Below are 27,496 nucleotides of genomic sequence, written 5' to 3' on the forward strand. Positions count from 1 at the left end.
ATGGCAAAATTTGGTATGAGCTTCTGACACACTGCATCTGTAAGCTTCACATCTGGTTTATCCCACATCAGAAGAGGGAGAACAATCTTCATTTATTTGACAGAAGGGATAACTGATTAATCTAGATATTTAAACAGTTGTCCTGTAGGACAAATATGAGGTTTTGATGTATCTCATATCTTCTCAAGTCCTTCTTCAGCTTTCTCATGGGCCTCCTTCAGACACTGGAAGGGCTTTGTCCTTCCTAACCTGCTCCCTGGGTGGTTGAAATCCCCCATGAGGACCAGGGACTGTGAATGCGAATATTAAGTGCTGTTAATGGCATTGCCTCTGTTTTAATGCCTTTGCTGCCAGCCACTCCATTCACTACTACCAAGAGCAGTAATTCCTGTGACTTAAAACACCTGAGCAGGACATGCTGAGGCTGCCGGAAGATCTTACCTCACTAAGGATTGTTTAGGGAATGACCTCTGGAGCACAGAACTTCCTTGTAACAAACTCCGCCCAGCAGAGACAGAAAAGTAAAAGCCAAAGGATGTATAAAAAGACTAAGAAAGCTACCAGGACACAGGAGCTCAGAGATCCAGATCCCATTTCCCTTCTCCAGCTTCCTATGTTAGCTATTACTTATGACAGCACTGCCAGTTACCAGTAGACCCTGTGGCATAAAGAATGCACTACAACCTGGAGATTTTTTTCTCTTTTTTAAGGTACTAAACAGGCTAAGTTTCAAGACAAACCCTTAGGGAATGCTGCTTATAAGTGCCCTCCAGGCAAAGCATGAACCACTAAACTCTTACAGTCTGAACGTCCAGCCAGGTTTCTTTTCCCCACCTTGACTGTAACATCCTTATCTGCATGCTGACAATGTGATGGAGACAATGCTGAAAGCTTCACTACTGACAGGGTAAATGATACTCATGGCTTTCCCCTCATCCACAGGTTCAAGCACTTTATCATAGACCAGATTTGTCCAGCTAAGTGTACCAAAGGTAAATCACAAAATCATGGAAGGGTTTAGGTTGGAAGTGACTTTTAAGATCAAGGATCCAGGGGCAGCCACAGCTTCTCTGGATTACCTGTGCCAGGGCCTCACCACCCTAAAAGGGAAGAATTTCTTTCCAATATCCAATCTAAATCTATTCTGTTTCAGTTTGCAACCATTGCCCAGTGTCCTGTCACTCCGAGCCCTTGTCAATAGAGTCTCCTGATCTTTCTTCCCTTCAGGCTCCCTTCAGGTACTGGAAAGCTGCAATTAGGTCACCTCTTTCCCAAATCCATGCTGACCTTCAAGTCACCTCCTTTTCCTTCATGCACTCAGAACTATGTCAAGAAAATTCACACCATTATTTTCTTTTTCAGGGGCAGAAGTAAAACTGCCTGGTCTACAAGCTGCCTGAATTGTCCCTCTTGCCCCTTCTGACAAAGGGTGAAGCATTTGCCCCTTTTTCCCAGCCCTAAGTGTTCTCTAGGATGTAGAAATTCTGAAGGCTTGTGAAATAAATGAAATACATAGTTCTTCATGCTCTCTCTACTCCCCTGGCAAAGAAATTTGCTGCAAAACATACCCACACACAGAGTTCTAGTAAAGTCAGCTTCCTGGAGATCAAAGCAAGGGCAGCAGCTTGGGAACTGCCCACATCCAAAGGGGAGTCAACCATTAGGGAGACAGTGTGCCTCCAGGCATGGATACAGCACAATAAGGAACACATCAGCTTTCTGAATAGGTTATTGCCTTTCTGCAAGCAACCTCACCAAGCACAAATCTACCCGTAACATTTTTTCCCTCCTCCACCACTGAGAATTTTGTCACGCTTTGTATGGAAATGCCCTTCCCAGTGCTGAAATCATTTGTGGGTGGATAGTTCAGGTGGTTAATTCCTCAAGTATGGGCACACACACAATGCCAGCAGTGGCAGAGTTGTATTCACCTAGTCTTCTGAAACATGAGTTTATCATTTATCACTCAAAGAATGATAACCCCTTTCCTTACCCTCCTGCTTCCCTATGGTTGTGTTCTCACAGCCTGCTTTATACCTGAACACTTTGAATAATGAGTGAGGAACTCCTAAAAAGGTTTGAAGAGGTCAGACTGAGAGCTGTTAAAGAAAGTATCACAAAACTTTTGAGTGGATGTGTAATTACCCTTACTTACATCGTGTGTGTGTGTATGTGTGTGTCTTAGCAGATTTCGATACATCTTTAATAAACAAAACATTAACATAAACTTCAGACAAGTACAGAGCCCTCTGGACACCCTAATTTTTCAAGATGCATTCACTAAAAAAAAAGAGAATATAAATAATTTATTCTTGCTTCATCTGAAGGGGAAATTTTCAATGTCATGGATAAAACTGGCAGCTGACTAGAAATTTTTGCTGTAATTTAGAGCTCTAGTTCTGCAATTATAAAAATGAAAAACTGAAATAGTTTAAAAAGTAAATTGTTACTCTGGAATAGTATTTTGGGGTTTGGGGATTTTTCCCCCCTCTTTTTAAGGCCCTGGGGTTGGAGCTAAACCAAAGCAATCCAAGTAATTCAAGAAAAAAGACCGTTTTGCTTGTCCTTATCCATATTTTCTTTGCCAAAAAACATGCGGGAGGCATTTTTTTCCCCTCTCAACTAGGAAGATACTGACTGTTCACTGTAAACATTTTATTATACAGATGAAGTACTCAAAGTGTTATACGCAACCATAACCCCAGTAATGCCCAGCTTGGAGCCAGATCCAGGCTCCTGTTTTGCTGAGCTCAGCAGTAGATTGAAGGCTTGAAAAACATTTTAGTGTTTTGCAGATACAAAACCAAAATAAAAGACCTTTGTTCCTAAACTAAGGTATGAAATCCCACTTTTAGGATGAGATGGCAACACAAGGACACGACTGGCAGAATAGGCAAGAAAGATGAGAAGAAGACACAAAATAATGGAGATCAAAAGTACACACACAGTTAGTTAGTATCAAAGGTTTGTTTGGATTTTAAACAAGCCACCAGTCAGTGCTTGTTTTTGTTATTCATATTTATACTGCAGCAGTACCCAGAAGTCCCATCTGGACATCCCACGCTCAGTCTCTGCTTTTAAATCTTCAATAAGACACTGACTATCCCAAAGCTTCACGTATGAGGAGATCACTCCAAATTTTCTCTCTCACCTCAATCATATAAATAATAAGCCACAGTTATTATTGGCAAAACTCACTCAATTCAGACTGTAACAACACAACTCAAGTTAACTCTTCAGTGGCACCCACTTCAACACAATCTCCTTGAATTTAGGATAAAACAGACTCCAACTGCAGCCCAAGACTGAAGATGCAGACTGAAGACACACCAACCTTCTTTAACAAAAACAAGTGAAAGCTTATAGTAACTGAACATATATAGGGTCAAAAATCAGTCTAATGATAATTTTCAATAGAGTGAATAAAGCATGCCTTGATTTTAAAAATATTTAGCTTGACTAGCAACCCTTTCCCTTTGCCCACTCCAGATCAAACACAACTGAGGCCAGAACAGCAGGATCTGGATAACCACCTCCACAGCCCAGAGTGAGCCAGTGAATCATCCCCGTTTCCAGAATTACTAGGGTTTCCCTCTCAGAGTCAGACCAACTCATTCTGGGAGTCTGGCTGCAGTCAGTTTGTGCTGTTCACAGTCACACCATCGCTCACATTTAACTGTGAATGGAAGAGCTGTTTCGCTTCAAGAAGCAAAATTAATTTACAGCACTAATAATACTCTAGCTCACAGCTCCCTTAAAAAAACAACAAAAGGCCTAATACAAGCCCCCAGAAAATTACCAAAGCCCAATTTTCAGGCTTGGCACAATTCAGACACTTTGATTTGTGCATGCAATGATGCGAGTCAGAACCTCACAGTTTTTTTAAAGCAATCTCCCTAATATATTTGGCAGTTCTTACGGGTCTGCTAAATGTAATGAAAACAGCATGTTGGACTTGCCAGAGTAAACTGCAGTCAAAGGTGACCTCCAGACAACTTTTAAGCTGTGTGATCCTCTGGAGGATGGATTTTAGGATCAATTGTGGGACACCCAGAAGATCAAAAGCTCTGGATTGTGAATATCAAGATGCATCCCTGTGTCAAAAATGGGAGCTCTCTCAGAGGCCCAAAGGATAAGAGTACTCCCCCCTTCTTCCCAGTATTTCAACAACTTTGATTATCCATGAACTAGCCAGAGATCAGATTTTGAAAGGGAAGTAAAAAGAGAAGTTCAAAGATTCTAATATCTTTAGCATTTCTTCTTAAACTGCTGTGGGTTTTTTTGCAACAAAATTTATTTCTTTGCACGGTGTCCCACTCAACCTACTACACAGGGTCTTCTGACAAAATTGGTCTTAGCCTTCATCATTCAGTCACAGTCTGCTGCCAGAGAAGAAAATATACTGGTAAGGAAGGCCAGAGTTCAATTCAGGAAAACAGAAAAGCTTCCCTGAAGAAAAATGGAAGAAACAGCTGAGGATAGAATGGAATAAAATCAGACACAAAAAATAAAACATGAGTTAACACCTTTAAATTTTGCTGAATTACCAAATAGCTAATTCTGCCCTTCGGGTGCTGGTTGATGGCTCCATTGCCAACCCTCTCCAGAAAAAGATGTGCTTGTGTTAACTAAGATTTGCAGGCTCTCAGAGGTTGTCTGAGGTCAGCTGTCCTCATTCAGCCCCAATTCCAAGCAGAGAACCCACACACCTGCACGAGCTGTGGTACACGAGCAGCCCCGCCGGTGTCCAGAGCGGTCCTCCAGTGCAACAGCCCAAAAACGAATTGTGCCAACTCGCACACATCAAGAGCCAAGTCCCGGGCTCCAGCAAAATGACAAACATTGTTTAAAAACATGTTTGCTGAAGGCCTTGTTGGTGAACGGGTCACTTGGCAAAACTGTGAACACAAGGCATGCTGTGCAGCTGCCTAAAAGCTCAGCTCTCCCATGTGCCTGAGCAAAACCAGGATCCAGGAGAAATCAGTGGCTTATGAAGGACGCCCAACAGGACTTCTCTAATGATGTTGTTCCATAGCCTTGCTGCCAGGAAAGCTGCTGGGAAATGGCTCTGATTTCTGCTACTGATGTAAAACTCTCAGCCCTGCATAGGAGAGCTTTTCTTTTCAATGCTCTTTGTTCTTTGAAAATGCCGTGCTGAACTCCTCCACCCTCTTGTGCACACTCTCCCACTTCCTTGACTTTTTCCTTTAGGATATGTAAACAGCAGTGGTGGTGATGCTGAACGTTTTCTCCTGGCAAGGAGACCTGGAAAGGCATAACTTTCTGGATGGAGAGATCTCCAACTGGCATAAAAATAAATTTTGTGGATTAGAGAATCTAAAGCTTCCCTTCAGTCACATGAAAAAAATTCTAACATTAGGATACTATTTCCATCTCCAACTTGACACACAAGGCTGAGTTCAGATGCAATTACATGGGAAAAGACGTGGGTGAGAGCAGTACCCACAAAGGTGGATGGTCAGCAGTGCCAATAAAACAATTACTTCTTCCATTTGCTAGCTTGCAACCTCAGAAACTGTCTAGCTTGCTTATGCTCCAAGGCTGGAATCAGACAGTGTTGGTGTCCCAGATTCAGAAGAGTGATTAACTGCATTTTCATCTCCGTAACAACCACTTTTCCCTGTGTTTAAATCGCTATCATCTGAAGTTAAAATACTGGCAGGGAAATCAAACTCACACATGTTATTATCCAGAGCAAAAGGAAAATCAACCAGAATGACACAGAATTAAAGGGACAACTTGTAAACTACTTATTTGGGCCCATCACCTCTTTGAAATCTACCTTTCACAAGATACTCAACCAAAGCTAAATGAAGGTACCAGGAGAAATTCTACTGAATCCAGGAACTGGGCCTTGGCTGCAAACCAGAAAAGTATGCAGGCATAAATGCAAATTCAAGCAAAGTTGTGAAGATCCTTTAAAGCTGTGACTCAACTGCAATCTTAGTTTGCTAACTCCCTTATGAAATACCCTCTTTCTTCTGTATGACACCCTTGCACATTAAAGAAAAAATATTGTGAAGTTACAGGCTGTAAGTGTCCCAAAATATCACGGCTTATGGAGCACTAAAAATGCATTTCATTGTACAGATGGCAGCAAACGCAGCTTAACTGCAACCTCTACGCTGTTACTGGCAAGAGAAAATCTTACTGTTGATGTTTTTTTAATTGCATCATTCTCAAGATACTGCCTGCTCATTTGCTTCAAGGATTGAACTTTTATTTTGTCATTTCTCAGCTGGCAGAATCTTCACTGCAGAAACTTCACTGGCACACAAATCCCTTGCGATGCCCACCACTAAATAAAATAAAAATGGCTAGCTTGAAAGAGAGTGCCCGTACGTGTGCATTTGTGTCTGTACAAATGTGTATGTGTTAATTGGGCTGCAGAGCAGTTTTGTGCTGGCTGCATAAAAAACTTGTCCATAATATTCCTTAGACAAAATGAGGTCTCATACCAACACAGTTCTCAAACAGCAGCATCCTATTAACCGCAATACCTTTACAGATTTAGCAGAATAACTGAATATTAATATTTAACATGTGCACATCTCTTGTTAGATATCGTATGTGAAACTGAGACAATTCTCCTTTGTTTTCAGCTTTTTTTAAACTTTACTGCACGAGCAGCACATGCATTAGCATAAAATTGGCTATAGGGATTTTTCTAGAATGCTTCTATTTGAGGCTTTGTATTATCTCCTGGAGGTGTTGCTGTTTAGATCACGATCCACTCGACATCATGAAGTGATTTTAAGGGGAAAAAAACCCAGACTAACAAAAAAAACCTCCTGAAATCTGATGATTTATTGTGATTCCAGTCCAGGCCACAGAAAAGTTGCATGAAACCATGAAGTAAAGATAAAAGTGAGGGGCAGCTTTTACAGATTGCTCTGCAGGTGGTGGGTATGTGTGTAGAATGACATGAAGACAGAAACCATTAAACCCCGTGCTGTTGCAGCTGACCAAGTAGGCACAGAGAAAGCTGAGCTGCACAAAAAGATCTCGCTTTACCCTTCATACAAGGCAAATTTTCTGTACACACATCTTGCAAGGATCAAGACTCTGCTGAGCTGGCAGCTGTTGCCAGGCAGGTGGCCCCTGGCTGATGTTGGACTACCCTGATTCATGTTGGATTTCTCTTTCCAGTGGAAGATGAGGAAATTCATGCGTAAGGTTTTGACACCAAAACATTCTTCTTCACGGAATGATGAACACACTTGAAATGAACTGAGAAGCATCTTTGCTTTCAATGACTTACTAATTCCAGAGTAATCCACCTCATTTGTACAGCTTCATATCATACTGTGTTCTTCTCTTTCATTTAGAACCTTATGCCATTCAAACATTCTTAACTCCTTTCTGATTTACTGTGTACCTGTGTCCAGCTGGAGGAAACTGAAAACTGCAGTCTATTTTTCAAAAGAGTTGACTTGTCTACTGTGAATACCCACAGGAGCAGAAGGACTGAAGACAGTTTGCAAAGATGGAGTATTACACTGTGACCTCTCCTTGACAGTGACAGAACTGAGGTTTGAATTCTGTACCACCTGGCAGAGCTTGTGACCTGGAGACAAATGGAATCCCCAAAGTTGGTCTGGGTTTCAGCAGCATTGCTTCTTTTATTAAAAGACAACATATCACACCATTAGGTCACAATCATTCCTAGAGCTTCCAGTACTGCAAGTTTTGCTTTTGGTGGGCAAGATCAGCAGAAATCATGCTGATAACACCACAGAACTGCATCTCTAAGTAACCAGAGACTGATGTTTTGGGGAGAAAGTCATGCAGGAGTACTAGGAGAAGCCATGTAATATAAGGGACATAGCTTCTTGCAGGAGGAAATGCCTTTGGGAAGCATCTAGAGCACAAGTGTTAGGAGGAGTGGCTTAGAAAGCTGGGATTGCTTAGTCTGGAGAAAGTAAGGCTCAGGGAGTACCACACAGCTCTCTACAACTGCCTGAAAAAGTTTTAACAAAGTAGGGGCCAGTCTCTTCTCCCAGGCAACAAGTGACAGAATGGAAAGAAAACTCTCAGGGAAGTGTTAGATTGGACATCAGGAAAAGTTTTTCACCAGAAGGGTTATCAAGCATTGAAACAGGCTGGGAGTGGTTGAGTCACCATTCCTGGAGGTATTTAAAAGATGTGTTGCTTAAGGATATGGTTTAGTAGTGGACTTGGCAGTGCTGATTTAACAGCTGGACTCCATGACTGTAGGAGTTTTTCCCCAAGATAACTGATTCTATGACTATGATTCTGTAACTCATTCTGTAACTCATTTGTTCTTCAAATACTCAAAGACAGAAAAAATATTATTTCAGTCTTGGCCTTGAACACTCTGAGGAATGAGGCATGTACAGAGAAAAAGTTAGGTTGGAAAAAATCTCTGAGATCATCAAGTTCAACCTATAACCTAACACCTCCATGTTCCATCAACCTAAAAGCCTCATTATCCCTGATCCAAGTACAGGCCCCTCTACAGTGCTCACAGAAGATTTCAGGGACGCTGTTCCAGATGGAGTAACACGGCACTGGTTTGGCATGGAAAGCTTTTATTGCTTATGGCGATGAGTGAGGGGGGCAAAGATAAGGACAGCCATAGGAGGTGGGGAAAGATAAATCCGGAATGCTGAAATTTACAGGGCCTTGCTGGATGTTTGCTGATAAACACAGCACACTTCATGAGGAAACACTGAAGAGACAAAGGTGCCTGATAGCAGTCCCCATCCCAATATGCAGCTCCAGACAAACCTTTGCAGGGGAGACAAGTTCTGTCTGGAGCATCCACTCTAACTAGAAGGGTTAACTGTGGCTGGACACAGCAAAAAGCAGCAGCATTTTTACAGTCACACCCAATTCCCCATTTTCAGCAGCCTCATTCACAGCATCCCCATTTTCTCTCTGAATTATCACAGACATTAGTATGAGCCTTTTCTATTCCCTACTTTGTCTGATCTTTCTAATTAGAAACCCTGAACAAATATATCTGAGAAACAGCCTGGCAGCAGCAAGCGGCCTTGGTTCATGGCATGCAGGGCATGGAAAATGCGCTGCTCTCCCAGGGACAACAGGAAAGTACAATCAGTGACTCAGCATTAGCCCAGTAACTGCTCTCCAGGGAATCCAAGACAACCCCTCCAAGCATTCCTGCCTATTTCTGTGCACAGAGGGATCAGACAGCAAAAAATGCTCCTTGAAACAACTCCCTACCTCTCAGATAAACACACATCTCCCATTAACTAAAGATTATACAGCCCTGTCAAGCTTTGCCTTGTGATCGACATCTCCAGACACATCCAGGCAGCAGCAAGTACTGAAATCTGGGGTTTTTTTGTGTAACAGCTGTGCTCTGTGCAAGGCAGACATGGCATTTCATTAAGCACAGAGTAATAGCTTGATTCCCTTAGGGACTTGCTGCTGGAAAATAGAACATCTCCTTTCATAAATAGGCAAGGTCACCATGCTTGTTTTGGATTTGATCCTGAGATAACTGAGTATTTGTTCATTATACATTGAATATTAATGCACTAATGCACCTGCATGTAAAACTAATTTTACTAGACCGAAGGAAAGCAGCCTTATATTAAATTTCAATGCCTATTCAGCTACAGAATGCAGTATTTATGCCCAGAATTCTGATTTATGCCCAAACTATCTTCTGTATTTTTCTTCCCATGTTGGATACAGAAGTTGAAACATTCCAAGTAACCAACTGTTGAAAAGCACAAACTAAGTTATTTTGCCCGTTCATACTGTATCACCCTTTTGTAAACCACAGCTGCTCCTCTATTTAACAGAAGTCATCTTCCAGCATACTCACATGTACATACTGTAAACAAGACAGAGCACAAAAGTGACACCTCAGTGTTTAAACCCCTGTAGACATAATGACAAAAGCCACACAAATTTCACAGAGATGTATGCAACGGGATCAAAATTCTAGGCAAGTTCTTTTAAACTATTTCTACGTACTACCAAAAATCAGGAGTCCCCAAAGAACCTTACCTGAAGAACCTAAACATTATCCAACTAATTCTAACCAATCTGCTTCACTTTGATCTTACTTCATCTCAAATACTCATTTTATCCCTTGTTTAGAATATTAAGAATTTGGCAACTTGTATTTCTCTGTTCCTTTGGCTCCTGGAATATCTCCTTTCTGGATGTGCAACCAAGAAAATGCAGAGGACAATACTAGGGCAAGGCTAAATGCAAAAGAAGAAAGGATTACTTGCAAAGTGAATATGTCATGGGTCAGTAGAGAAGATTACACAGGGCAGAATATGAAAAGAAGAAATAAAGTATGTTCTCCTAAACCGAGACAAAAGTACTATTCTGCATTAAATCAGCAGTTTTTGGGGAAAAGGAATAATTATTCACTAGCGTTTAGAAATTATAAAGGTACATGTACATGGTAAACATAAATAAGAGTAAGGATTTTATTCTTTCCTGTGCTTACTCCAATACCTTTTGTCAGAGATTACAATAAGAAATTTCAAATGCGAATGTTGACTGAAGATTTGGAACAAAGTTTTGCTGCATTTTTATTCGTTACATACCTCAAGGATTTCTCAAACTGGAGGATACAAACCACAACTGTAAATGAAAGGCCAGTCTCTAGATTGTGATGAACTAGAAAAGATTGGCTAAAATGTTAAGAATACTGTTTCCTGCCCTCCTCACCTGTCATTAAATTAACATCTAGTGAAATTAACAGTTTAATTTCTAGGAAGAAAGAATCTCCAAGGGTGTCAGTATTTGTACATGGGAAACACCTTTGAGGAGTAGGGCTTCTGCCTTAGGCAATGATTTTTGAGTAATTTTAAAATTATCAGCATCAGAAAGACACCTTCTTCCTTGAGAGGACCTGGATGACTTGTGAGAGGTTTTTTTTTTTTCTTCCCAAGGCTGCAGCAGCCTCACTTAGAGCTCTGCCTTCTCCTTTTGTTCATTTGAAACACATTGGAGCAGGCTGCCAAAGGTTCAAGGAGAGGTTATCAGGTCCTGTTTGCTGTTGGCATGTCTAAAACTGCTGACACATCCTAGGAAGGAAAATGGGTACATCTAGTACAGCTGCAGCAATAAAACAGCTACCAGGGAACCTCACCTAGAGCTAACAACACCTCCCAGCTGTGCTGCCCAACTGAAGAGATAAGCCAGTAGGATTTATACATAAAATGCAAACAGAGTTTACAGAAGTCTTGATAAATACCTAGGTTTATCACTTCCTCAAGTGTTTTAAAACACAAAAGGCAAAAAAGACACCAAATTTGGGATTTTGCTGGTTGGTGATAAAAAACATTATCCACTGTGATGAAAGCTGAGGGTGGACTTGGCAGAGTGAGGTTAGGGGTTGGACTCAAAGAACTTGAGAGTCTTTTCCAACCTAAATCATTCTGTGACAGACTTGAAAAAAGCAACCAATGTGATTTTTTTCCTTTTGTATCACTCACCATTTTTTCTGAGTATTCAAACAATCTACCCTCTGTTAAAAACACACCAAAACCAAACAAAGTATGTTCTTGGACATACATAAGATTTTCCTAGCCTAATGCCTGAGAACATCAAAAAGAAAAAAGTATGTTTTCTGCCATACCTACTTGTCTCCAAGTCACCTGTTTTACCTCTAACTTCCACAGAAAGAGGAAGATTCTTCCAGTCAAGTCTTCTTCAAACTTTTAGACCCAAACTCCATAAAGATATGTTGACATTTCTCAGATTAATTCCAAGTAATTCCTTGCCTGCTAGGGCCAGATCTGTCCCTTCCTTTCATTTCACATCAGCTATGTACAAATTCACACTAGCATTAGGCATGAGCTTGAACTCTGGCGTTTATCATAGCTGGAGGAGTCTGAGCAAGTTCACAACCTCACCACTGGCTTAAGATCCGGAGGATCTTGAGAATCTCGAGAGCCTCAGGCCAAGTCAGTGTCTCCTTACAAATGTTTACATTAAATACAGCAGAGGGCTTTGACATCCTTCTTGCCACTAGAGATTTCCTCACTGGGATGGCAAACTTAACAGGATCAAGACACATGGGAGGAGGTCATGCAAAAAGGGAATTAGAAAGATTACATCGTTACAGCATAAAACGCTGTGGCACCCATCAAAATCAGACATATACAGGTTTGTTCATGTACTATTCTTTTGGCTGTTTGTCTTAGACACAGCAAAAACACACAGCTGTTGCAGCAGAAGTCAGCATTCATGAACTGAGTAAAACAGAAGCCCTTTGCTTCACCTAGCTAAATGGATTTCAGATTAGATTCCGGAATAAACCATATGAACTTACCTTACATTTCAACATGTTGGCCACTCTTTCTTGCATTGACTGTCCAGCCTTGGGCCTGACAAGAATATAAACTGCTTTCACTTCAGGGCTGGAGCGCAGAAGTTTTTCCACCAGTACTTTGCCCATGAAACCTGTAGCTCCTGTGATAAGTACGGTCTTTCCATTGTAATAAGCTGAGACTGAAGACATGGTGCTTTCTTGTTCTGTCCTTTCCTGCAGCAGGTACCTGAGAAGATGCAGAAATAAAGCTTTAAAGGCTTTTGGGCTAACCTTTTTTGTTGCCTATGTCAACTCAAATTAGTCCAGTCAATGGCAATTTAATTTTTTTTTTTTTTTTTAAGTCTTCATTGTGAAAATAAACCACAAAAATCGGAGAAGCTTAAAAAAAATCAAGCTCAGCCTTATCCTCCATGTGACACCACAGCTACACACAGAGGTCAAACACAGCTCATGCTGTCCAAGGCTCCCAGCAGGAGATGCTCACTGCAGTGCTGAACAGTGTTTATCTGCTACTGAGAAGTAGCAGCCATGAAGATATGCAGCTATCCCTACAAGACAAAGGAGAAAGAGATTTCTTCACAAACACTGCAGTGTTTTCCACTTCAATTCCACTGTGCCTATGGCATTCCTTGTCAGCCATCACTCATCGACATGCTCAATCTTTTACTGTTGCCTTGGCTTGGAATAACACCATGAAGAAAGCTCCTCTTCATGGAAGATACAGTGCAGCGACATTGCCCTGCACAACTGCAATACCATGTGCAGGTCACCACCCTTTATGAACTGTTACGGCCAGAATTCATCCCAGTTCACGCTAAGGAGTGTAGGTGTGGTAGGCTCCCCCTTGGAGATCCACTGACATGGACCAGGCTCCCACATGATGTGTCCCAGTTAAATATTTTAATTAGATGCAATGGTTTCCAGGCCTGAATGTTCCCAGCCGTCCTGATTCAAACTCTTAAGTTGATTAAATACAAACAAAGCTGGACTGAATCCTCTTAAAAAAAGCCCCTCTTCCCCTATTAGCCTAATAGAAGCAAAACAACCATCTTTGAAGTGGGGCAGACCACAGCAAGCACAAAACACACACTGCAAGGAAAGGGCTCATGAAAAAATACCAGTGAATGTTTTGAAAAAAGCCTATAGATTTTGAAACAAAAAGAAACAAAAATAGTAGAATGTTGTCAATCATGTATTCAAGAACCAAAGCGATGATCTTCAAGTATACCAGAAAAACTCCTCTTCTTACAGCAGAAGTTTCAGAGGCACAAACAAGGGAGTCAAGCCTAACAAAATACTACTTTTCTTTCCCAGTGCTGCCTGGGACCAGAGTACTCAGCATTAAACAAATGACAAATCATCAGGTGTAGAATCTGGTTGAGAAAGTGGGTCAAGCAAAATAACCTCTCAGAGACACTATTTCACCAACTAATAGCTGTGGGTATTCTGGCTCAGTGAATTTGGTTATTAGCCTACTTTCAGATGTCATCTAGATTATAACTTAGATGAATGCAGAAGGCTCATCTAGGCCTATTAAAAACCTGTTCTTATTAAAGAGCTGGCCACTTGGGAAGTTAAACCAGCAGGTTAAAACTACTGGATAATTAACTTATTTATAACAAAATGTCACATCTCGTTCCGGTTCGTAAAAACTGACTCATACTGGAAGACAGGAACTTGCAGAGGCTGGAAGCGTGTGAAAGGTGCGTAGGGACCGAAGAAGTTACAAGTTTAGCCAGATGAAGACCAAAGACCTCAGAAATCTGGCATGACACATGCCCTGCAATGCAGAAAAACGAAGGAGAGAAGTCCTTAGTCACTAGAGGCCGTACCAATCCCACTGAACAAGAAACAAAAAGATAAAATATAAGGACCACTTCCAGCCACTGGATACTTGCTTTGAATTCATATCCAGAAGATCATAACTGCACAAACAGTGGTGTATTTATAGAGTAATTTGCACCACGAACTTGGAGATTACCAGGGGAGTTACTCTCCTTCCCATACTTCAAGAGTAGAGAGCATTTCCAACCTGCATCACTAAGCATTGCTGCTTTGCCTCAAGAGCTGTAGACTACTGCACAAATAACTGTGGAAGGCTTCAGTGGTGCACATCAATTTATTATGTTGTTTCATTTGGGTTCCTTGCTTCAGTTATCGAAAAAGGGCTTCATTCGTTTTGGCCAGATGTTCAATGCCTGCTAGAATAGTAAAGTAAATAAATCACACTATTTTGAAGTGTCCCTATAATTAACCTTGCAGACATGTTTTATTAAACATTTCTGACAAGGACTACATACACGTAACTGACAGTTCTTCTCCATCTAGTCTGAGACAATTTTGAATGTCTGATTCCAAAAAACCCCAGAAATTTAATCTGCCAAGACATTCTGGTATGATGAAAATGGAAGTAACAAACACAGCCACTAAAAAAACCCAAACTTTCAAGGCAATCTGCTGTTACTTTTGATTATTGTCTTATCCTCCTAGGATTAAACAAAAAGGGAAGAAAAAGCCCATCCTTTCTGTTTTCCATAATGAAGCAGTCCAAGTTAGGCAGCCTGGAGTTAGTAGGATCAATTTCAGGGTTGGATCCAGTTGCTCAGGGCTTCACCCACAATAAAAAGCCACAAATAATGAGATGGTGTTTGCCTATTATGGGAGCAGATTTATGTCTCTTTGAAGTACGTTTATTTTTCTATCACCTACGTGAGCTTCAGAAGAAATTATAAAAACCTTGTACCCATCTGATGCCATGCTAATTATCAGGAAAGAAAATCTGCGTATTTGTTTAATGCACACAAATAATGCCATGTTTTGAGATCATGACACAAGAACCAGAATGCTGCCATTTGGAAAGTTTGACAGATCCCTGAATCTCCACTGTTCAAGTGAATTTAAAGAGGCTTTTATTACATTCCAGGTTCAAAGGAAGATTCCAGATTCCAGTTTATATCCAGGATTGCTAAGGTATTTTCCTTTCCACTTGGTCTTGAATTTTTCATTTTGTACAACTATCTTTGGTTTTTTATATTTTTAAAAGTGTGATTGCTTTTTCTCTGTTTTTATTGATTTTGCTTGGCCTTTGTAAAGAAAGTACTGAAGGAGATACGGAGATTTTTAGGAACCAGAGGATTTCTGAGGTCAAAGGTTGTGACCCAAGTAATGCCTGGTAGCCTGACCCTTTGGAGGTCTACTTCAAACCAAGGAGAATTATATGCATACCTTTTTGGCTTTTTACACTCAAATTGTTCCCTGCAGAAGGTTATACCTTGGCCTTTCATTTTAAGGAATAAAGAGTCAATACTGAGCACTGACTATTTTCCAGTCAATTAAACTACAAGGGATTAAGTGCCTGGTAGAACTATTTGAACTGTGGTCAGAAGTTGCAGTGAGGCGACCCTTAGTGAGGTAGAGAAGGATAAAAACAGTTTCCTAGGCTGAGGTTCCTGGCTCATCCGAATCTGACTGGAGGCAAGAAAGCCCCTGAATTGTGGAGTAAAGCCCACGCACGGGCTTTCTGCAGCCCAGTTCAAGTGAGTACATACAAGCAACTCAAATGCTTTAGGCACTAATCAGAGCAGGAAAGGAATCACTGATGCCACCTGAATTACTGAGCGCAGCATCCTTGCAGCAGCACAAATCTCTCTGATGCTGACTCATCTCCAGCCAGAGCATGAAAACACCACGAGCCAGGAATCCCACTGAGCATCTCTGCAGACACAATGCACAAGCTGCTCTGAGGGTACTGCTGCCCCTCTCAGTCTCCTCTGGATCAAACAAAAAGGACGAGCTACAGCGCTGCGTTACAAACAAAGCCATGATCTTCTGCCAAAGCACAAGCAAAAGGAAAGGTGGGAATCCTAATCCTACCGACCTGATACTTCCTTCCTGCAAAAGACAACCCTCATATCCTGAGCTGAATAGCACAGGAGAACCTCCCACTGCCCAGAGCAGGTACAACTGAGCTGATATTTAGCAGGACAACTACTCCACTGTCCTCATCTTTCACAGATTTTGGTGATGCCAGATCTGCATCCAGATCGTAACGGTGTAACGCAGAGTCAGCTCCATCAGAGCCAGAGTGGTGGGAAGGGAAATGTGAATCCCACTGAACGCTGCCACTGCCCATGGCAGCCCCACGGCTGCAGGGTGTCACAAAGGGACAGGAAAAGGGAGGATGAGCAATGGAGGTGAACTGGAAGAGGTGAATATTTCAGTATGGTTTGGATCACTGCCCTATTTAAACAGGACAGCAACCGTTTCAGAAGCTTATGTGTTGAGATATCTGTCTTTTCAACTCAATAGCATAAAATGGAAAAAAAAAAATTAGTTTTGCACAAGAGCAAAGGACCATATGCCTATAAATATACATCTAGAATAAAAAATGATATCTCTGGCATCTCCTCGTACTCTAGACTGGTTTTGATGAGCTTTCTCTTATACAACTTTATGCAGGGATGTAATTTCCATAAACAAGAGGGTCAGCCTGTTCAGATGAGTCTTTCAGACATCATATTAAACATAATGAACCAGCTTCAACCAAAATTACACTTAATGACAAGAAATAGTTTTTGAAACAAAGCTACAGACAGCAAGAGCCCTTTAAGACAAAATAATTCTTGGCCACTTTCTGAAAATAATTTTTTAAACTCGGGTGAAAAAATCCAATCATACATAAGGCAGTTTTCTTTACTCAGGATTCTGGAAGAGTTATAATTAACCTGGACTTGAAGAGAAAGAAAAATTCCTCTGCTGCTTAAGAGAACTTGTATAGCTGAGGTCAGAAAAAGCAAAATAAAGTGGTCACAGCCTATTTCTGTCTCATCAATTTACTTCTTCAGTCTATTAATTATTTTATGAGTTTTAAATGGACTGAACACTGGGGATGCCTGAACAATACATCTTCATATAATTATTTTCTCTTTTACATTTCATCCCAGGATGTATTACACAGACTCTCCAAAGTAGGCAAGTAATTATAACACCTAAAAGCAATTATTTCTAATACCTGCTTTTTGCCTGAAAGCATTTATTGCTCATTTAATCATCAGAAAATAAATACACGCCATGCATACTAGAAATAGCTGAAATAACAACTTACTTTACACATCACACTGACTTAACTCCTGGCTCCTCAGTAACACCAGGAGAAGGTCACTCAGCTCCTTTTATTTCATTTTCTGGGCCAAACTCAAGACCAGGGAAGTTCCACTGCAATGACCAACATTTTAATGAGGATTCATGTGAACTAGCTTAGATTTGAGCCTTTGGATTTAAAATATTCCCTGCATTTTCAGTAATAAGCAACAGTAAATCAGAGCAGAAAATGGCTGTAGTTCAACACTGCACACCATTTGTGACAACAGCGCTGCTGACACAAACAAGCAGAAAGTACCAGCAAGGAGGCACTGAAGTTACATAATGCATTTCCAAAAGTCTTCAGGCACAGAAAGATTTGTGTAGCGTATGAAGTCAGGGAGATTTTACTGATGACAGAAAATGAAGCAAAGAGAATGATAAAATGGCTGTTCTACGGAAAAATGAAAATTTCCTCATGGTTTGTTGAACTTCCAGTTATTTAACATCAGCTAACAGCAACAACAAAGATAAACCTCCTCTCATTTAGCTACAGAATTAAAAGGAAGAGCATAATCCACCCTTTGTACAGGCACTATAGAAGCTAATGCAGCATAAAGGAATAAAATCCTACGATTCAAAGATGGGCACATTTACAGCCAGACCGAACTCCTGATGATAATCCTCTTTGCAAAAGGGATTTTGCTCCAAGCAATTTACACCAAATATAAATGTTGTTGTTAGAAGCCTGAAGGTTAAATCACTTTTCTCCAGCTAATACATTTCAAATTATTTTTTGTATGCCAACAGTAGCAATTCAAATCCATAACAGCATCCCCAAGTAGCAACACGCAAGGAGAAACCCACCGCTCCCGGAAACCCCTCATGCCTTGAAAAACCACACCAGTTTTGCAATCCATTTTAATTTACAGCAGTTAAATCTAAAGAGACAGGGAAGTGCGACAGCATAATTAAGAGTTGGAGACAACGAGCAGAGTGAGCAGCTGGATCCTGCAAAAGGCTGAACACTACATGACAGGCAGAAAGACACAGAAACCTCTGGGAATTGTGGCTGCTGGGCCAAAGACCTGGCCCTGGGACAGACAGATGTGGGCAAAAGCTGCAGTTTCCAGATGGCTTAAGCATTACCTACACAGCTTTGCAGATGTTCTGACTCTCCCGAGCAGTAGAAAACTGTTTGACCACCATGAAGAAATAGAGAAAACAGACTGCAATGGAAGGGCCACTGACGCAACAACGCAGGAGGAGCCTCTTGATTTTTTTTAGTGACCTGTTAGTCTCACTCAGCTTCACTATGTTTTCTCTCCAAAATTAAGGATAACAAGCCTGCAAACATTTTGGAGCTGAGACGAGGCAATGGTGTTGAGGACCTACCTACGTGTGTCATGTAGGATTTTAAAGAACAAATATTTCTCAGTAGCCCAAATATCAATGTATTCTGCCTCAACCCGACTTAATTATCCACCTGGTAAGAACAGCCGCTACCAGAGATTTCAAAGGGGCAGCTTCTGCAGGCTCCTTCCTGCATCACATAGTCCAGCATACGTATCCACTCCCTTTTTTTTTTAAAGCTAGTTGTTACAAAGCCATTGAGCAGGTTGCAGGATCAAAGCACGGACCAGGACTAGAAGGAATTTTTTGTTTTCCCTCAGCATAATAAAATGCAGACATCCTGCATCAGAGCTTTCCTGCAGGCAATCCTCCCCCTTATCATTCTCCCAGTTCACACTTCACAGCCGTTTTCCTCTCACTATTTCTCCTAGGCTCACTACAACCAGCAGTCCTCTCCTAAAACCCTAAATCCAAGCCCCTGCCATACCCACTGCACACCAATCACACTGTACCCCTTCACTGCACAAGGGAGGTCTCAGTGAAGTCAAGAGTTAACTGTGTGATAACAGGCTTGTTTGGCACATTTATTTTATTTTAGACATCTCAGCTGATAACTTATTAGCATCCATTAGCTAATGTATTAGCAAAGATTTTCTGTCCTTTTCCACTATTCGTTCTTGTTCCCCCATCAAAAATAGCGGTACCAGCATTTATGACATCTGTGATTTTTTTTTTCCCCTGAAATGGTTATCAAGCATTGGAATATGCTTCCCAGGGAAGTGGTGGAGTCACCCACCCCAGAGGTATTCAAAGATATGTAGATGTGGCACTTAGGGACATGGTTAAATGGTGGACTTGGCAATGTTAAAAGCACAGAACCACAGAATGGCTTCTGTGCTATTCTGTTGGAAGGGACCTTAAAGATCACTTCATTCCACCCTCCTGCCATGGGCAGGGACACCTTCCACTGTCCCAGGTTGCTCAGAGCCGCATCCAGCCTGGCCTTGGACGCTTCCAGGGATGCGGCAGCCACAGCTGCTCTTGGACATCTGTGCCAGGGCCTCCCCACCCTCACAGGGAATAATTTCTACCTAACACCCCATCCAAACCTACTCTCTGTCATCCTAAGGCCATTTCCCCTTGTCACTATCTACCCATGTGAAAAGTCCCTCTCCAGGCTTCTCACATGTCTCGTTCACGTACTGAAAAGCAGCTGTAAGGTCACCGCAGAGCCTTCCCTTCTCCAGGCTGAACCATCCCAATTCTCCCAGCCCTTCCTCACAGCAGAGCTGCTCCATCCCTCTGATCATCATGGTGCCTATTCTGGACCGGCCCCAAAAGCTCCACATCTTTCCTGTGCTGGGATCCCAGGGCTGGAGGCAGCTCTGCAGGGTGGGCAGGGGGGTCTCACCTGAGCAGGGTAGAGGGGCAGAATCCTCCCCTCCCATGCTGCAGGCTCAGCCCAGCACAGGGTGGGGTCACTGCCCACTCGCACACTGCAGAGACACCTTGAGCTCTGCTGTCACCAACACCCTCCAGTCTCTCTCTCTCCAGTGGTCTTTAAGGTCTTTTTCAACCTCAATGATTTTGTGGCTCAGCCAGTTTAAGAATATTCACATTCAATTTGAGGGTAACCAGCAGCTGAGGTGTTTTCGTGTTTTTTTTTCAAGCCCCACTTTTGGAAAAGTCCAACTAGCACAGTTGCTCTGAAAGACAGCAGCTGCAGGATTGCTACCTTCCCAGCAATTTCCACATTCCAGCACTCAGGGAAGACTATCCCACAGCAGCCCCAAAAAGGACTAGGTGCCTAAAAACTGCCTACATTTCTGTAACAAATGGAAACGAAGTAGTGATTGACAGCAGCAGTGCAAACACTTATGTGATTACAGCAACTACATTCTTCACAAAGGCACTGTCATGACATAAAGAAGAATGGTCTTCACTCAAGATTTATAGTCAACAGCAATATTGATCCAAGTAAATCAATATCACTGATCATTATCTAGTAAGTAAATTTATGCCATGGAATGATGGAGCGACTACCTTCCTTTTTTCTACTGTCACTCTCTCCAGTGCTCCTGTCAGATAAATATCTATGCACAATGCTCCAAAGCCTTAATGAAATCAAATGAAACTGCATTTCTATGCTTTCATAAGAAAACTTAAAAAAAACCAAAACAAAACAAACCGCCCCCCCCCCCCCAAAAAAAAAAAAACCAATACAAAACAAAAAATCCAACAAAAAAAGCCATACAGAAAACAACAAAAGAAGAAACTGAGAACAAAGTACAGGAACACTGTCAAAATGATGGCCCTCCTGATGACCATGCTTTTAAAAATAATTACCTAAGCCATGCTACCTTTCTATTTTTACAGCTTTTTCCCATAGCTGTATTTTCTATTTACATATGTCAAGTGGAAGATGTAAATAGAAAACACAAGTAGCTTTGTACTCCTGTGCAGATTTATCACTATAAATGTGCATTTTTGTTTGTATTAAGCTTCAAAACAAGGGCAAAATAATTAATAACTGGCTGAAAAACACAAGCTGAAAGAAAGCAAGACAGCTGCAGGGATTCAAACATACATACATGTATTTACCATTCACAGTTTCTGATGGCCACAGAGTCCACCTGTTCATTCTGTCTGGAATTCCCAGAGCACAAAGGCTTTCACAGGAGCCTCTTCTTCAGGAATATGTGTGTACTCGTGCAGTACATGCATACAAAACCATTTTTAGGTTGTAGACAGAAAAATCTGCCAACTACTTTTTTTCCTTGAGCCTCATCCATTTTTGCATCATCAACACCATGATGGCAGTGGCTACAGAATACCTCATGCTGAACTTTTGTAGCCTCTAACAGGGCAAATATTTCTTTTCTTCTTTCCTTCCATGATATGTGAACTTGTTCATACCTCCCTTATAAGACAGAAGAAACCACTTATCAGCTGAGAAGCTCTTGACACATTGTGAGGGAAATGTCTTGATGCATTCAGATAATACAGTAGCTGTGGTGACTGCACTAAGAAGTTTAGCAGCCCTGTGACAGCAAGCTAAAATGACATTTCACACCTTAGATCTCAGACCTAACAGAGTGGAAAAAATTACCCGCTGTGTTCAGACACAGATTTAAGGTTAACTAAGTAACCGTAATTATTTTTCTTTCCAACAAGAAGCCAAGCTCAGCAGCCTGAGGAGTTTTATATTGGGATTTCATTAAGAAGTGCAGTCTAGAACACTACTCTTGTCTTGGTTGGAGCTGAAAGACAAAAATGCTTGAAGTATTTCCCACCAAGAAGAGTCTTAAAAGGACAACCAGACGCATGTGAGAGTCTATATTATTAATTTCATAGCAAAGCATATATATAGACACATATTTTCAAACCCAAATATTTAAGACACCCACAGGTTGGGTTCTTTTTAATTGAAACCTGAGAGAGAACATTATCAATGGAAAGACCATAGCTTTACCTTTTCCCTCATCATTGACTCAAACCTCAGGCTAAATACGAACAAAAAGCTTTCCCCCCCCCCCCCCACATTTCTCTATCATTCAGTCTTAGAGCATTTGATGGCACCTGGCGAAGTTGTTCTGTCCAGAGCAGGACTGAACCCTTCAAGAGCAGGGAAGAAGTGTGACCAAAGCCTATTTAATTCCAGGAAATCCACAGGGAATTTTACACTGGTTATTGCACTGCTAGCTGGCTTACTCCGCGGGAAGCTGGGAAATCAGCACCTGTGACCAGCTCTCCAGTAATTTTCTGCATCCTCTGTTTTGTTGAAGATAATTCTGGCTCTACTCTAGTCAGAACCATGACAAGCTGACAGATTTGCTGTTGGAGTCCTCGGCACTGGAATAACAAGGCAGCTCAAGGTGCAGAGACTACAGCAGCTCCAGCAGCAGACCTGAGGCAGGCCCAGCCTGGTTGCTGTCTTGTTGTGACTCCCACTGTGCAGATGTGATGGACTGACAAACATCTCCTTCCTCCTTGAGAAAAGCAAGAAACCACAGTGAGAAGAATCTAGGAGGCTGCTTCCTCCTACAAAGATCCAGAGTTGGAGCATTGGGAAGGGGCAGTGGAGACTTGTGGTATCCATTGTGGTTATCTGATATGGGGTTTGTGGGCTTCTGAAGAGAGGGTGAGGAAAAAGCAGCAGTAAAAAAATTAGACTTTATATGTATAATGCAGAAAAATTATAAAGTGTACAAGTTCTTAAGAGATGAGCCACTAAGACACAAAGCATTTCCTAGATTCTGCGTATTTCTGCTTCATATTAGACCTCACCACTCTGAGTAGACTTTTCCCACTGCTTTGTCTGACTGCCCCTGTCTGGATGCGCTCCCAACCTCTGTAATCCTTGATCTAGTGCTTCTAGCAAGAGGAACACGGAGTTACACGCACCGCTGATCCCTGCTGCTCATCCTGAGGATGCGGGAGAGCTCAGGGCCAGAGAATGAAAGTTTAAGCGCGGACGTGCCCAGCGAGATTACTGATTTCACCTCGGCCTCTTTCAACAGCAAACATTATCCTAAGAGTTTACAAGTTCTGTTTTTCATTGGGATCTCAATCACAGCATGCAGGCCGCCTTCTCTGGAAACTCTGACAGGGAATACAGCAGAATCCCAATTAAGCCAGAACCTTCACTGGCCATATGAAAGCAAGCCAGGCGTTAATGGAAAGCTCCAAAGTAGCTGCTAGGATTGTCAGAGTAAAGACAGAGTAAAGCACAGTATGATCAAAGTGGGACACTGAAGGAAACCCACTGAGCATGGACAGGGTGTACACGTCTTGGAGATACTGTGATTACAAAATGTACCTTTAAAAAAAAAAAAAAAGTAAGAAAAAGTAAGAGAGCAGCAAAGAGGAGAGTCTGTAGGACTCCATGATTAGTATCTGAGTCAGTGTGCTTACGGAGGACTTTCCATTCTGCTTTCACCAGATGACACCTCACAGTGAACTGGGAGTGTCAATCCAAGAGATCTCCTCACCACATTACGCACAGCAGCTTCAAACTTCAAGTAGTTCTGAGATCTCTGAACACGTGAAGCCAAACTACTCCTGGGAGACATCCTGGTGATCTGCAACATGGATGAAGTGGAAATGGAGCTCTTCCAGAAAAGAGTTTCCTCAACACCGAGACCAATAGATGAAAGGAATTAAAAACCACCTATAACGGTCTCTTCACATGCTTTGGAAAATTCATCCTTCTCATGGAATTTGCCAACTGGCCTGCTGTGGATAGGTGGCAACACAGCCTGCCAACATGGGTGCTGATCAAAGCAGGCTTTGGTCAAGCAGAACATAGTTCTCTAGGAAATGGGAAATGGACCCAGACCCTCTCATTTCTTGGCATCTGACAGCCACTGCCGTAATATTTTGTGGCAGATTTTAAAGGTGCAGTTTGCAAGAAGGTATCAACAAATTACAGACACCATGGTGTTCTCTGCACTTACAAATGTATTAACACTTCTTTTTCTATCCCGATCAGCTCTTCCCTTATATGAAATTCAGCTACGAATATGCAGAACTCTTTCCACTCAGAATATTTTCAGAAAATCTTTCACCAGTCAAACAGCAATGTTTATCCCTCCACCCTGCTGCTAAAAATACTTTTCCAAATGCAGTACTGTATTTGTGCAATCCTTGTTTTATACACCTTAATTAATGACCTCTGAAATACCCCAGAGAAACAATGCAAACATGTATTTTATTATTCCCATTATCAGAAACATGACCATTTAAGGGGCTGGTAATGAATTAATGATGCAGTGTTAACCAAACATCTTCTTGGTGTTTTTGAAAGTTGTGTTTCATTCCTTGAGATTGTTTAGGTCACACTGCAACAGGGATCAGAAGCAACATCTATTTCACAAGCCAAAGAGCACAACAGCAAGAAAGACCACGTATGCTGTAAGATACATTGATTTCATCAAAGTTGTTGTTACAGAATTAGAATTTCATCATTATCAACTGCATATGATAAAATTAAGAAGTATTTTGTTGTTCTTGTTTTGGTTCTTAGTGAGTTCCGCTTTCCTGATGATTTTTTTACCATGCAGTTACTCCTCTCACTCAAAAAGAAAAAAAGACAAAACTGTGGATTCAGGAGGGAAATTATAATTATACATGGAAGAAGCCAAACTAGAAGATCAAAATTTTATCTTTCCAAATTAGATTTTCTCACAAACTGCAAGGAATATATACCCCTAAAATCTCCTCGGTTTCTGTGGAAGACAAAGCAGCACAGTCTAAAGATTTTTCTGCCCTAAGTTCTCCAAGAAACACAAACATTTACTCTTCAGATAAAGGGAAAAGAGCAGGAAGAGGAAACTAAAGAGAATTCCCTGGAGTTAGTGAAAGCTGTATTAAGAAACTTTTCCTCTTCACATCAGCAGCTCTGAATAATGAGGCAGCAGAGAGCTTTGCAGCACTGGGAGCCTTTGAAACACACTTCTCCAGAAAGGAGAGACAATAAAATGTCAGTAGAAAATGCCTCTTGGCTGGCACACACTAGCACAGTGAAAACTTTTCTTCCTTTTGCATATAAAGGGACCAATTCTTTTCTTCCCCTCTTCTCCAATAGACAAGCTGATGAGAGATGACAAGGCACATTTACAGAAGTTCAAAAAAAAATCAGCACTGAATAAAACATAAGAGCAGCATCAGAAAAGGATGGTCAGACTGTACCAGTGTCATCTAATGTATTTTCTGTGCACTGACATTCAAGTAGGGAATGGAAAGAAGAGATTCAATGATGATTTGGTTCTAAACATCTGAGAAAAGTCTGAATTAAGTTTAAATAATCCTGTTGTAATCAGTGCCAGATTCAAGTTAGTGTACAAGTTTGCCTTAATCTTCTTTCTCAGTCATAAGAAGCATTCAAAATTTCCATGTTCTTATAGAGAAAAAAGGGTTTTAATTACTTTTTAACATATTTAACAATATCTTAATGATCTGATAAAGAAAAAATATCCACAAAGTTTGCTATGCTGGCTTCCCCACCCCTCAATCTCATCCTAGCATGATTAATAAATAAATAAATAAATAAAATAAAGATATCTTTTTTATTTCTAGGAAATCCCACCCAGCCCTATTAAAGTTGACTCAGTATAAATTTTGAAATAATTTTAAACCTGAAAATGAGGTATGTGTGCTGACTTCACAGGCCTCAGGAAGCCAAATCCCATGGAACAGTCCAGCGTCAATCCCTGCAGCCTATCTGGTGGGAGTGCCTCTGGAGGGACTAGTATGTGCACGCCCTGAAAACTCACAGGGCCACACAAAGTTAGTATATTAGCATCGCTTCATGGACCACAGAGAGGTACAGAAATAAATACGCCTCCTAATTATTCTCTTTTTTAAGCCTAATTCTTGCAAGGACAGGAAATTGCTATGTGCCAAAGTGAAGGTATTTAGGAGTCATCTAAAAGGAAAGATTTATCTGTATCATTTAAGAAAAAATAACTTATTACTCAATTTTTCTTAGTAACTTTTTATTTTTCCAAGAAATTATGCTCTCTTTAACTTTTGTGTGACCTCATGATCTTGAGGACAAAGCCCACAGTCTGAAGATAGAAATATCAAGCATTACTAGTTCTGAAGCACTACCAAACGGCTTTGGAAATTTTGGAGCTCCATCACACCAAGACATGAAAAGCAGGCACATTTTATCTTAAACCTCTCTGTTCTGTGTATTTTAGAATTTGATATTCAGAACAATCCACATCTCCCTCTCTTAATTAATTTGTGCCTAGCAGAAATACAAAAGATCTGCATCTCAAGCAGGTCTCTTAGCTCCCTGGATCTCTTCAATCACAGGATCAGTCTGTCCTCAACCCAAACCCTGAAGATGCTGTGAAAATAAACATTAAGTGATTTGGTGTAGCAACTAAACTTTTACAAATCCCTACTTCTCTGAACAGCAGCCAAAAGGCACAAGGTCCTCTAGCTGGTGTCACCAACTGAATTATTGTCCACATTCTCCAAGCCTTGTGACAACATTTGTTGGCTGTCCCTCACCTTGGATTTATTCCTGCTAATCTTAGGTCCAGATAAAAGTCCTATTAGGAAGGGCTGATGTGAGGTACACACAAGATTGCCAGGCTGGAAAGTTGCTGCCAAAATACACAGCTCAGTTGGGCAAGGACATAAAAAGTAGCATGTAATCCCACTAGGCTTGCCACAAGAAAGAAAAAAAGTTTTGCTATCAACAGCCAAAACACACACTGACCCTGACAAAGAGTAGCCATTGAGGCAGGTACTTTGTGCAATTCAGAGACATTTACTAATATTTGCACATAGATAAGGGTTCCCACTCAACTACACCTCTTAGGAAAGTAGTAGATGTTAGTACATGGTAGCAGCAACAATGTTTTTTCTACAGCTTAATAGCATAAAGCAACTTCTCTGTTGTCATGAGAGCAAAGAAAAACAAAGGAGGAGAGGTGCTTCACTATGCTCAAAATTTTAGTTCTTGAAATCTCGCTAGCAAAAAATACTATTTTAGGAAAAACATACTTCCCTATCCCCCTATCCCAGCAGTATAAAATAGCCTGAAACTCAGCATTATTTGGCTTCCTGAAAATTTTTCCTGGCTGAGTACTCACAGCCTAAAGAGATGCTCTGTTAAAATTGTTGCCAATTCTCTTTCTGGACCCCTTTCCAGCAAGATGAGAAGAGAAAAAAGGTGGCAGTCAGAGAAACAGTAGAATCCTAGGATGCCTGTTTTGTCAGAAGGGTGTTTGAAAC

The 27,496-nt window shown here is 41.2% G+C and overlaps 1 protein-coding gene across 2 annotated transcripts in view; it reads right to left on the bottom strand.

Annotated features, from left to right (window-relative positions):
• Positions 1–27,496, bottom strand: part of FAR2 (fatty acyl-CoA reductase 2) — a 119,505-nt gene that overhangs the window by 49,542 nt on the left and 42,467 nt on the right. For both annotated transcript variants that reach the window (XM_040062471.1, XM_040062472.1), the window contains exon 2: positions 12,314–12,539. In XM_040062471.1, coding sequence (XP_039918405.1) covers positions 12,314–12,502 — 189 coding nt within the window. In that variant the 5' untranslated portion in view covers positions 12,503–12,539. The remainder of the gene's footprint in view (positions 1–12,313; positions 12,540–27,496) is intronic.

The sequence above is a fragment of the Hirundo rustica genome, chromosome 4 (genome assembly GCF_015227805.2).
Source record: "Hirundo rustica isolate bHirRus1 chromosome 4, bHirRus1.pri.v3, whole genome shotgun sequence".
NCBI lineage: Eukaryota > Metazoa > Chordata > Aves > Passeriformes > Hirundinidae > Hirundo > Hirundo rustica.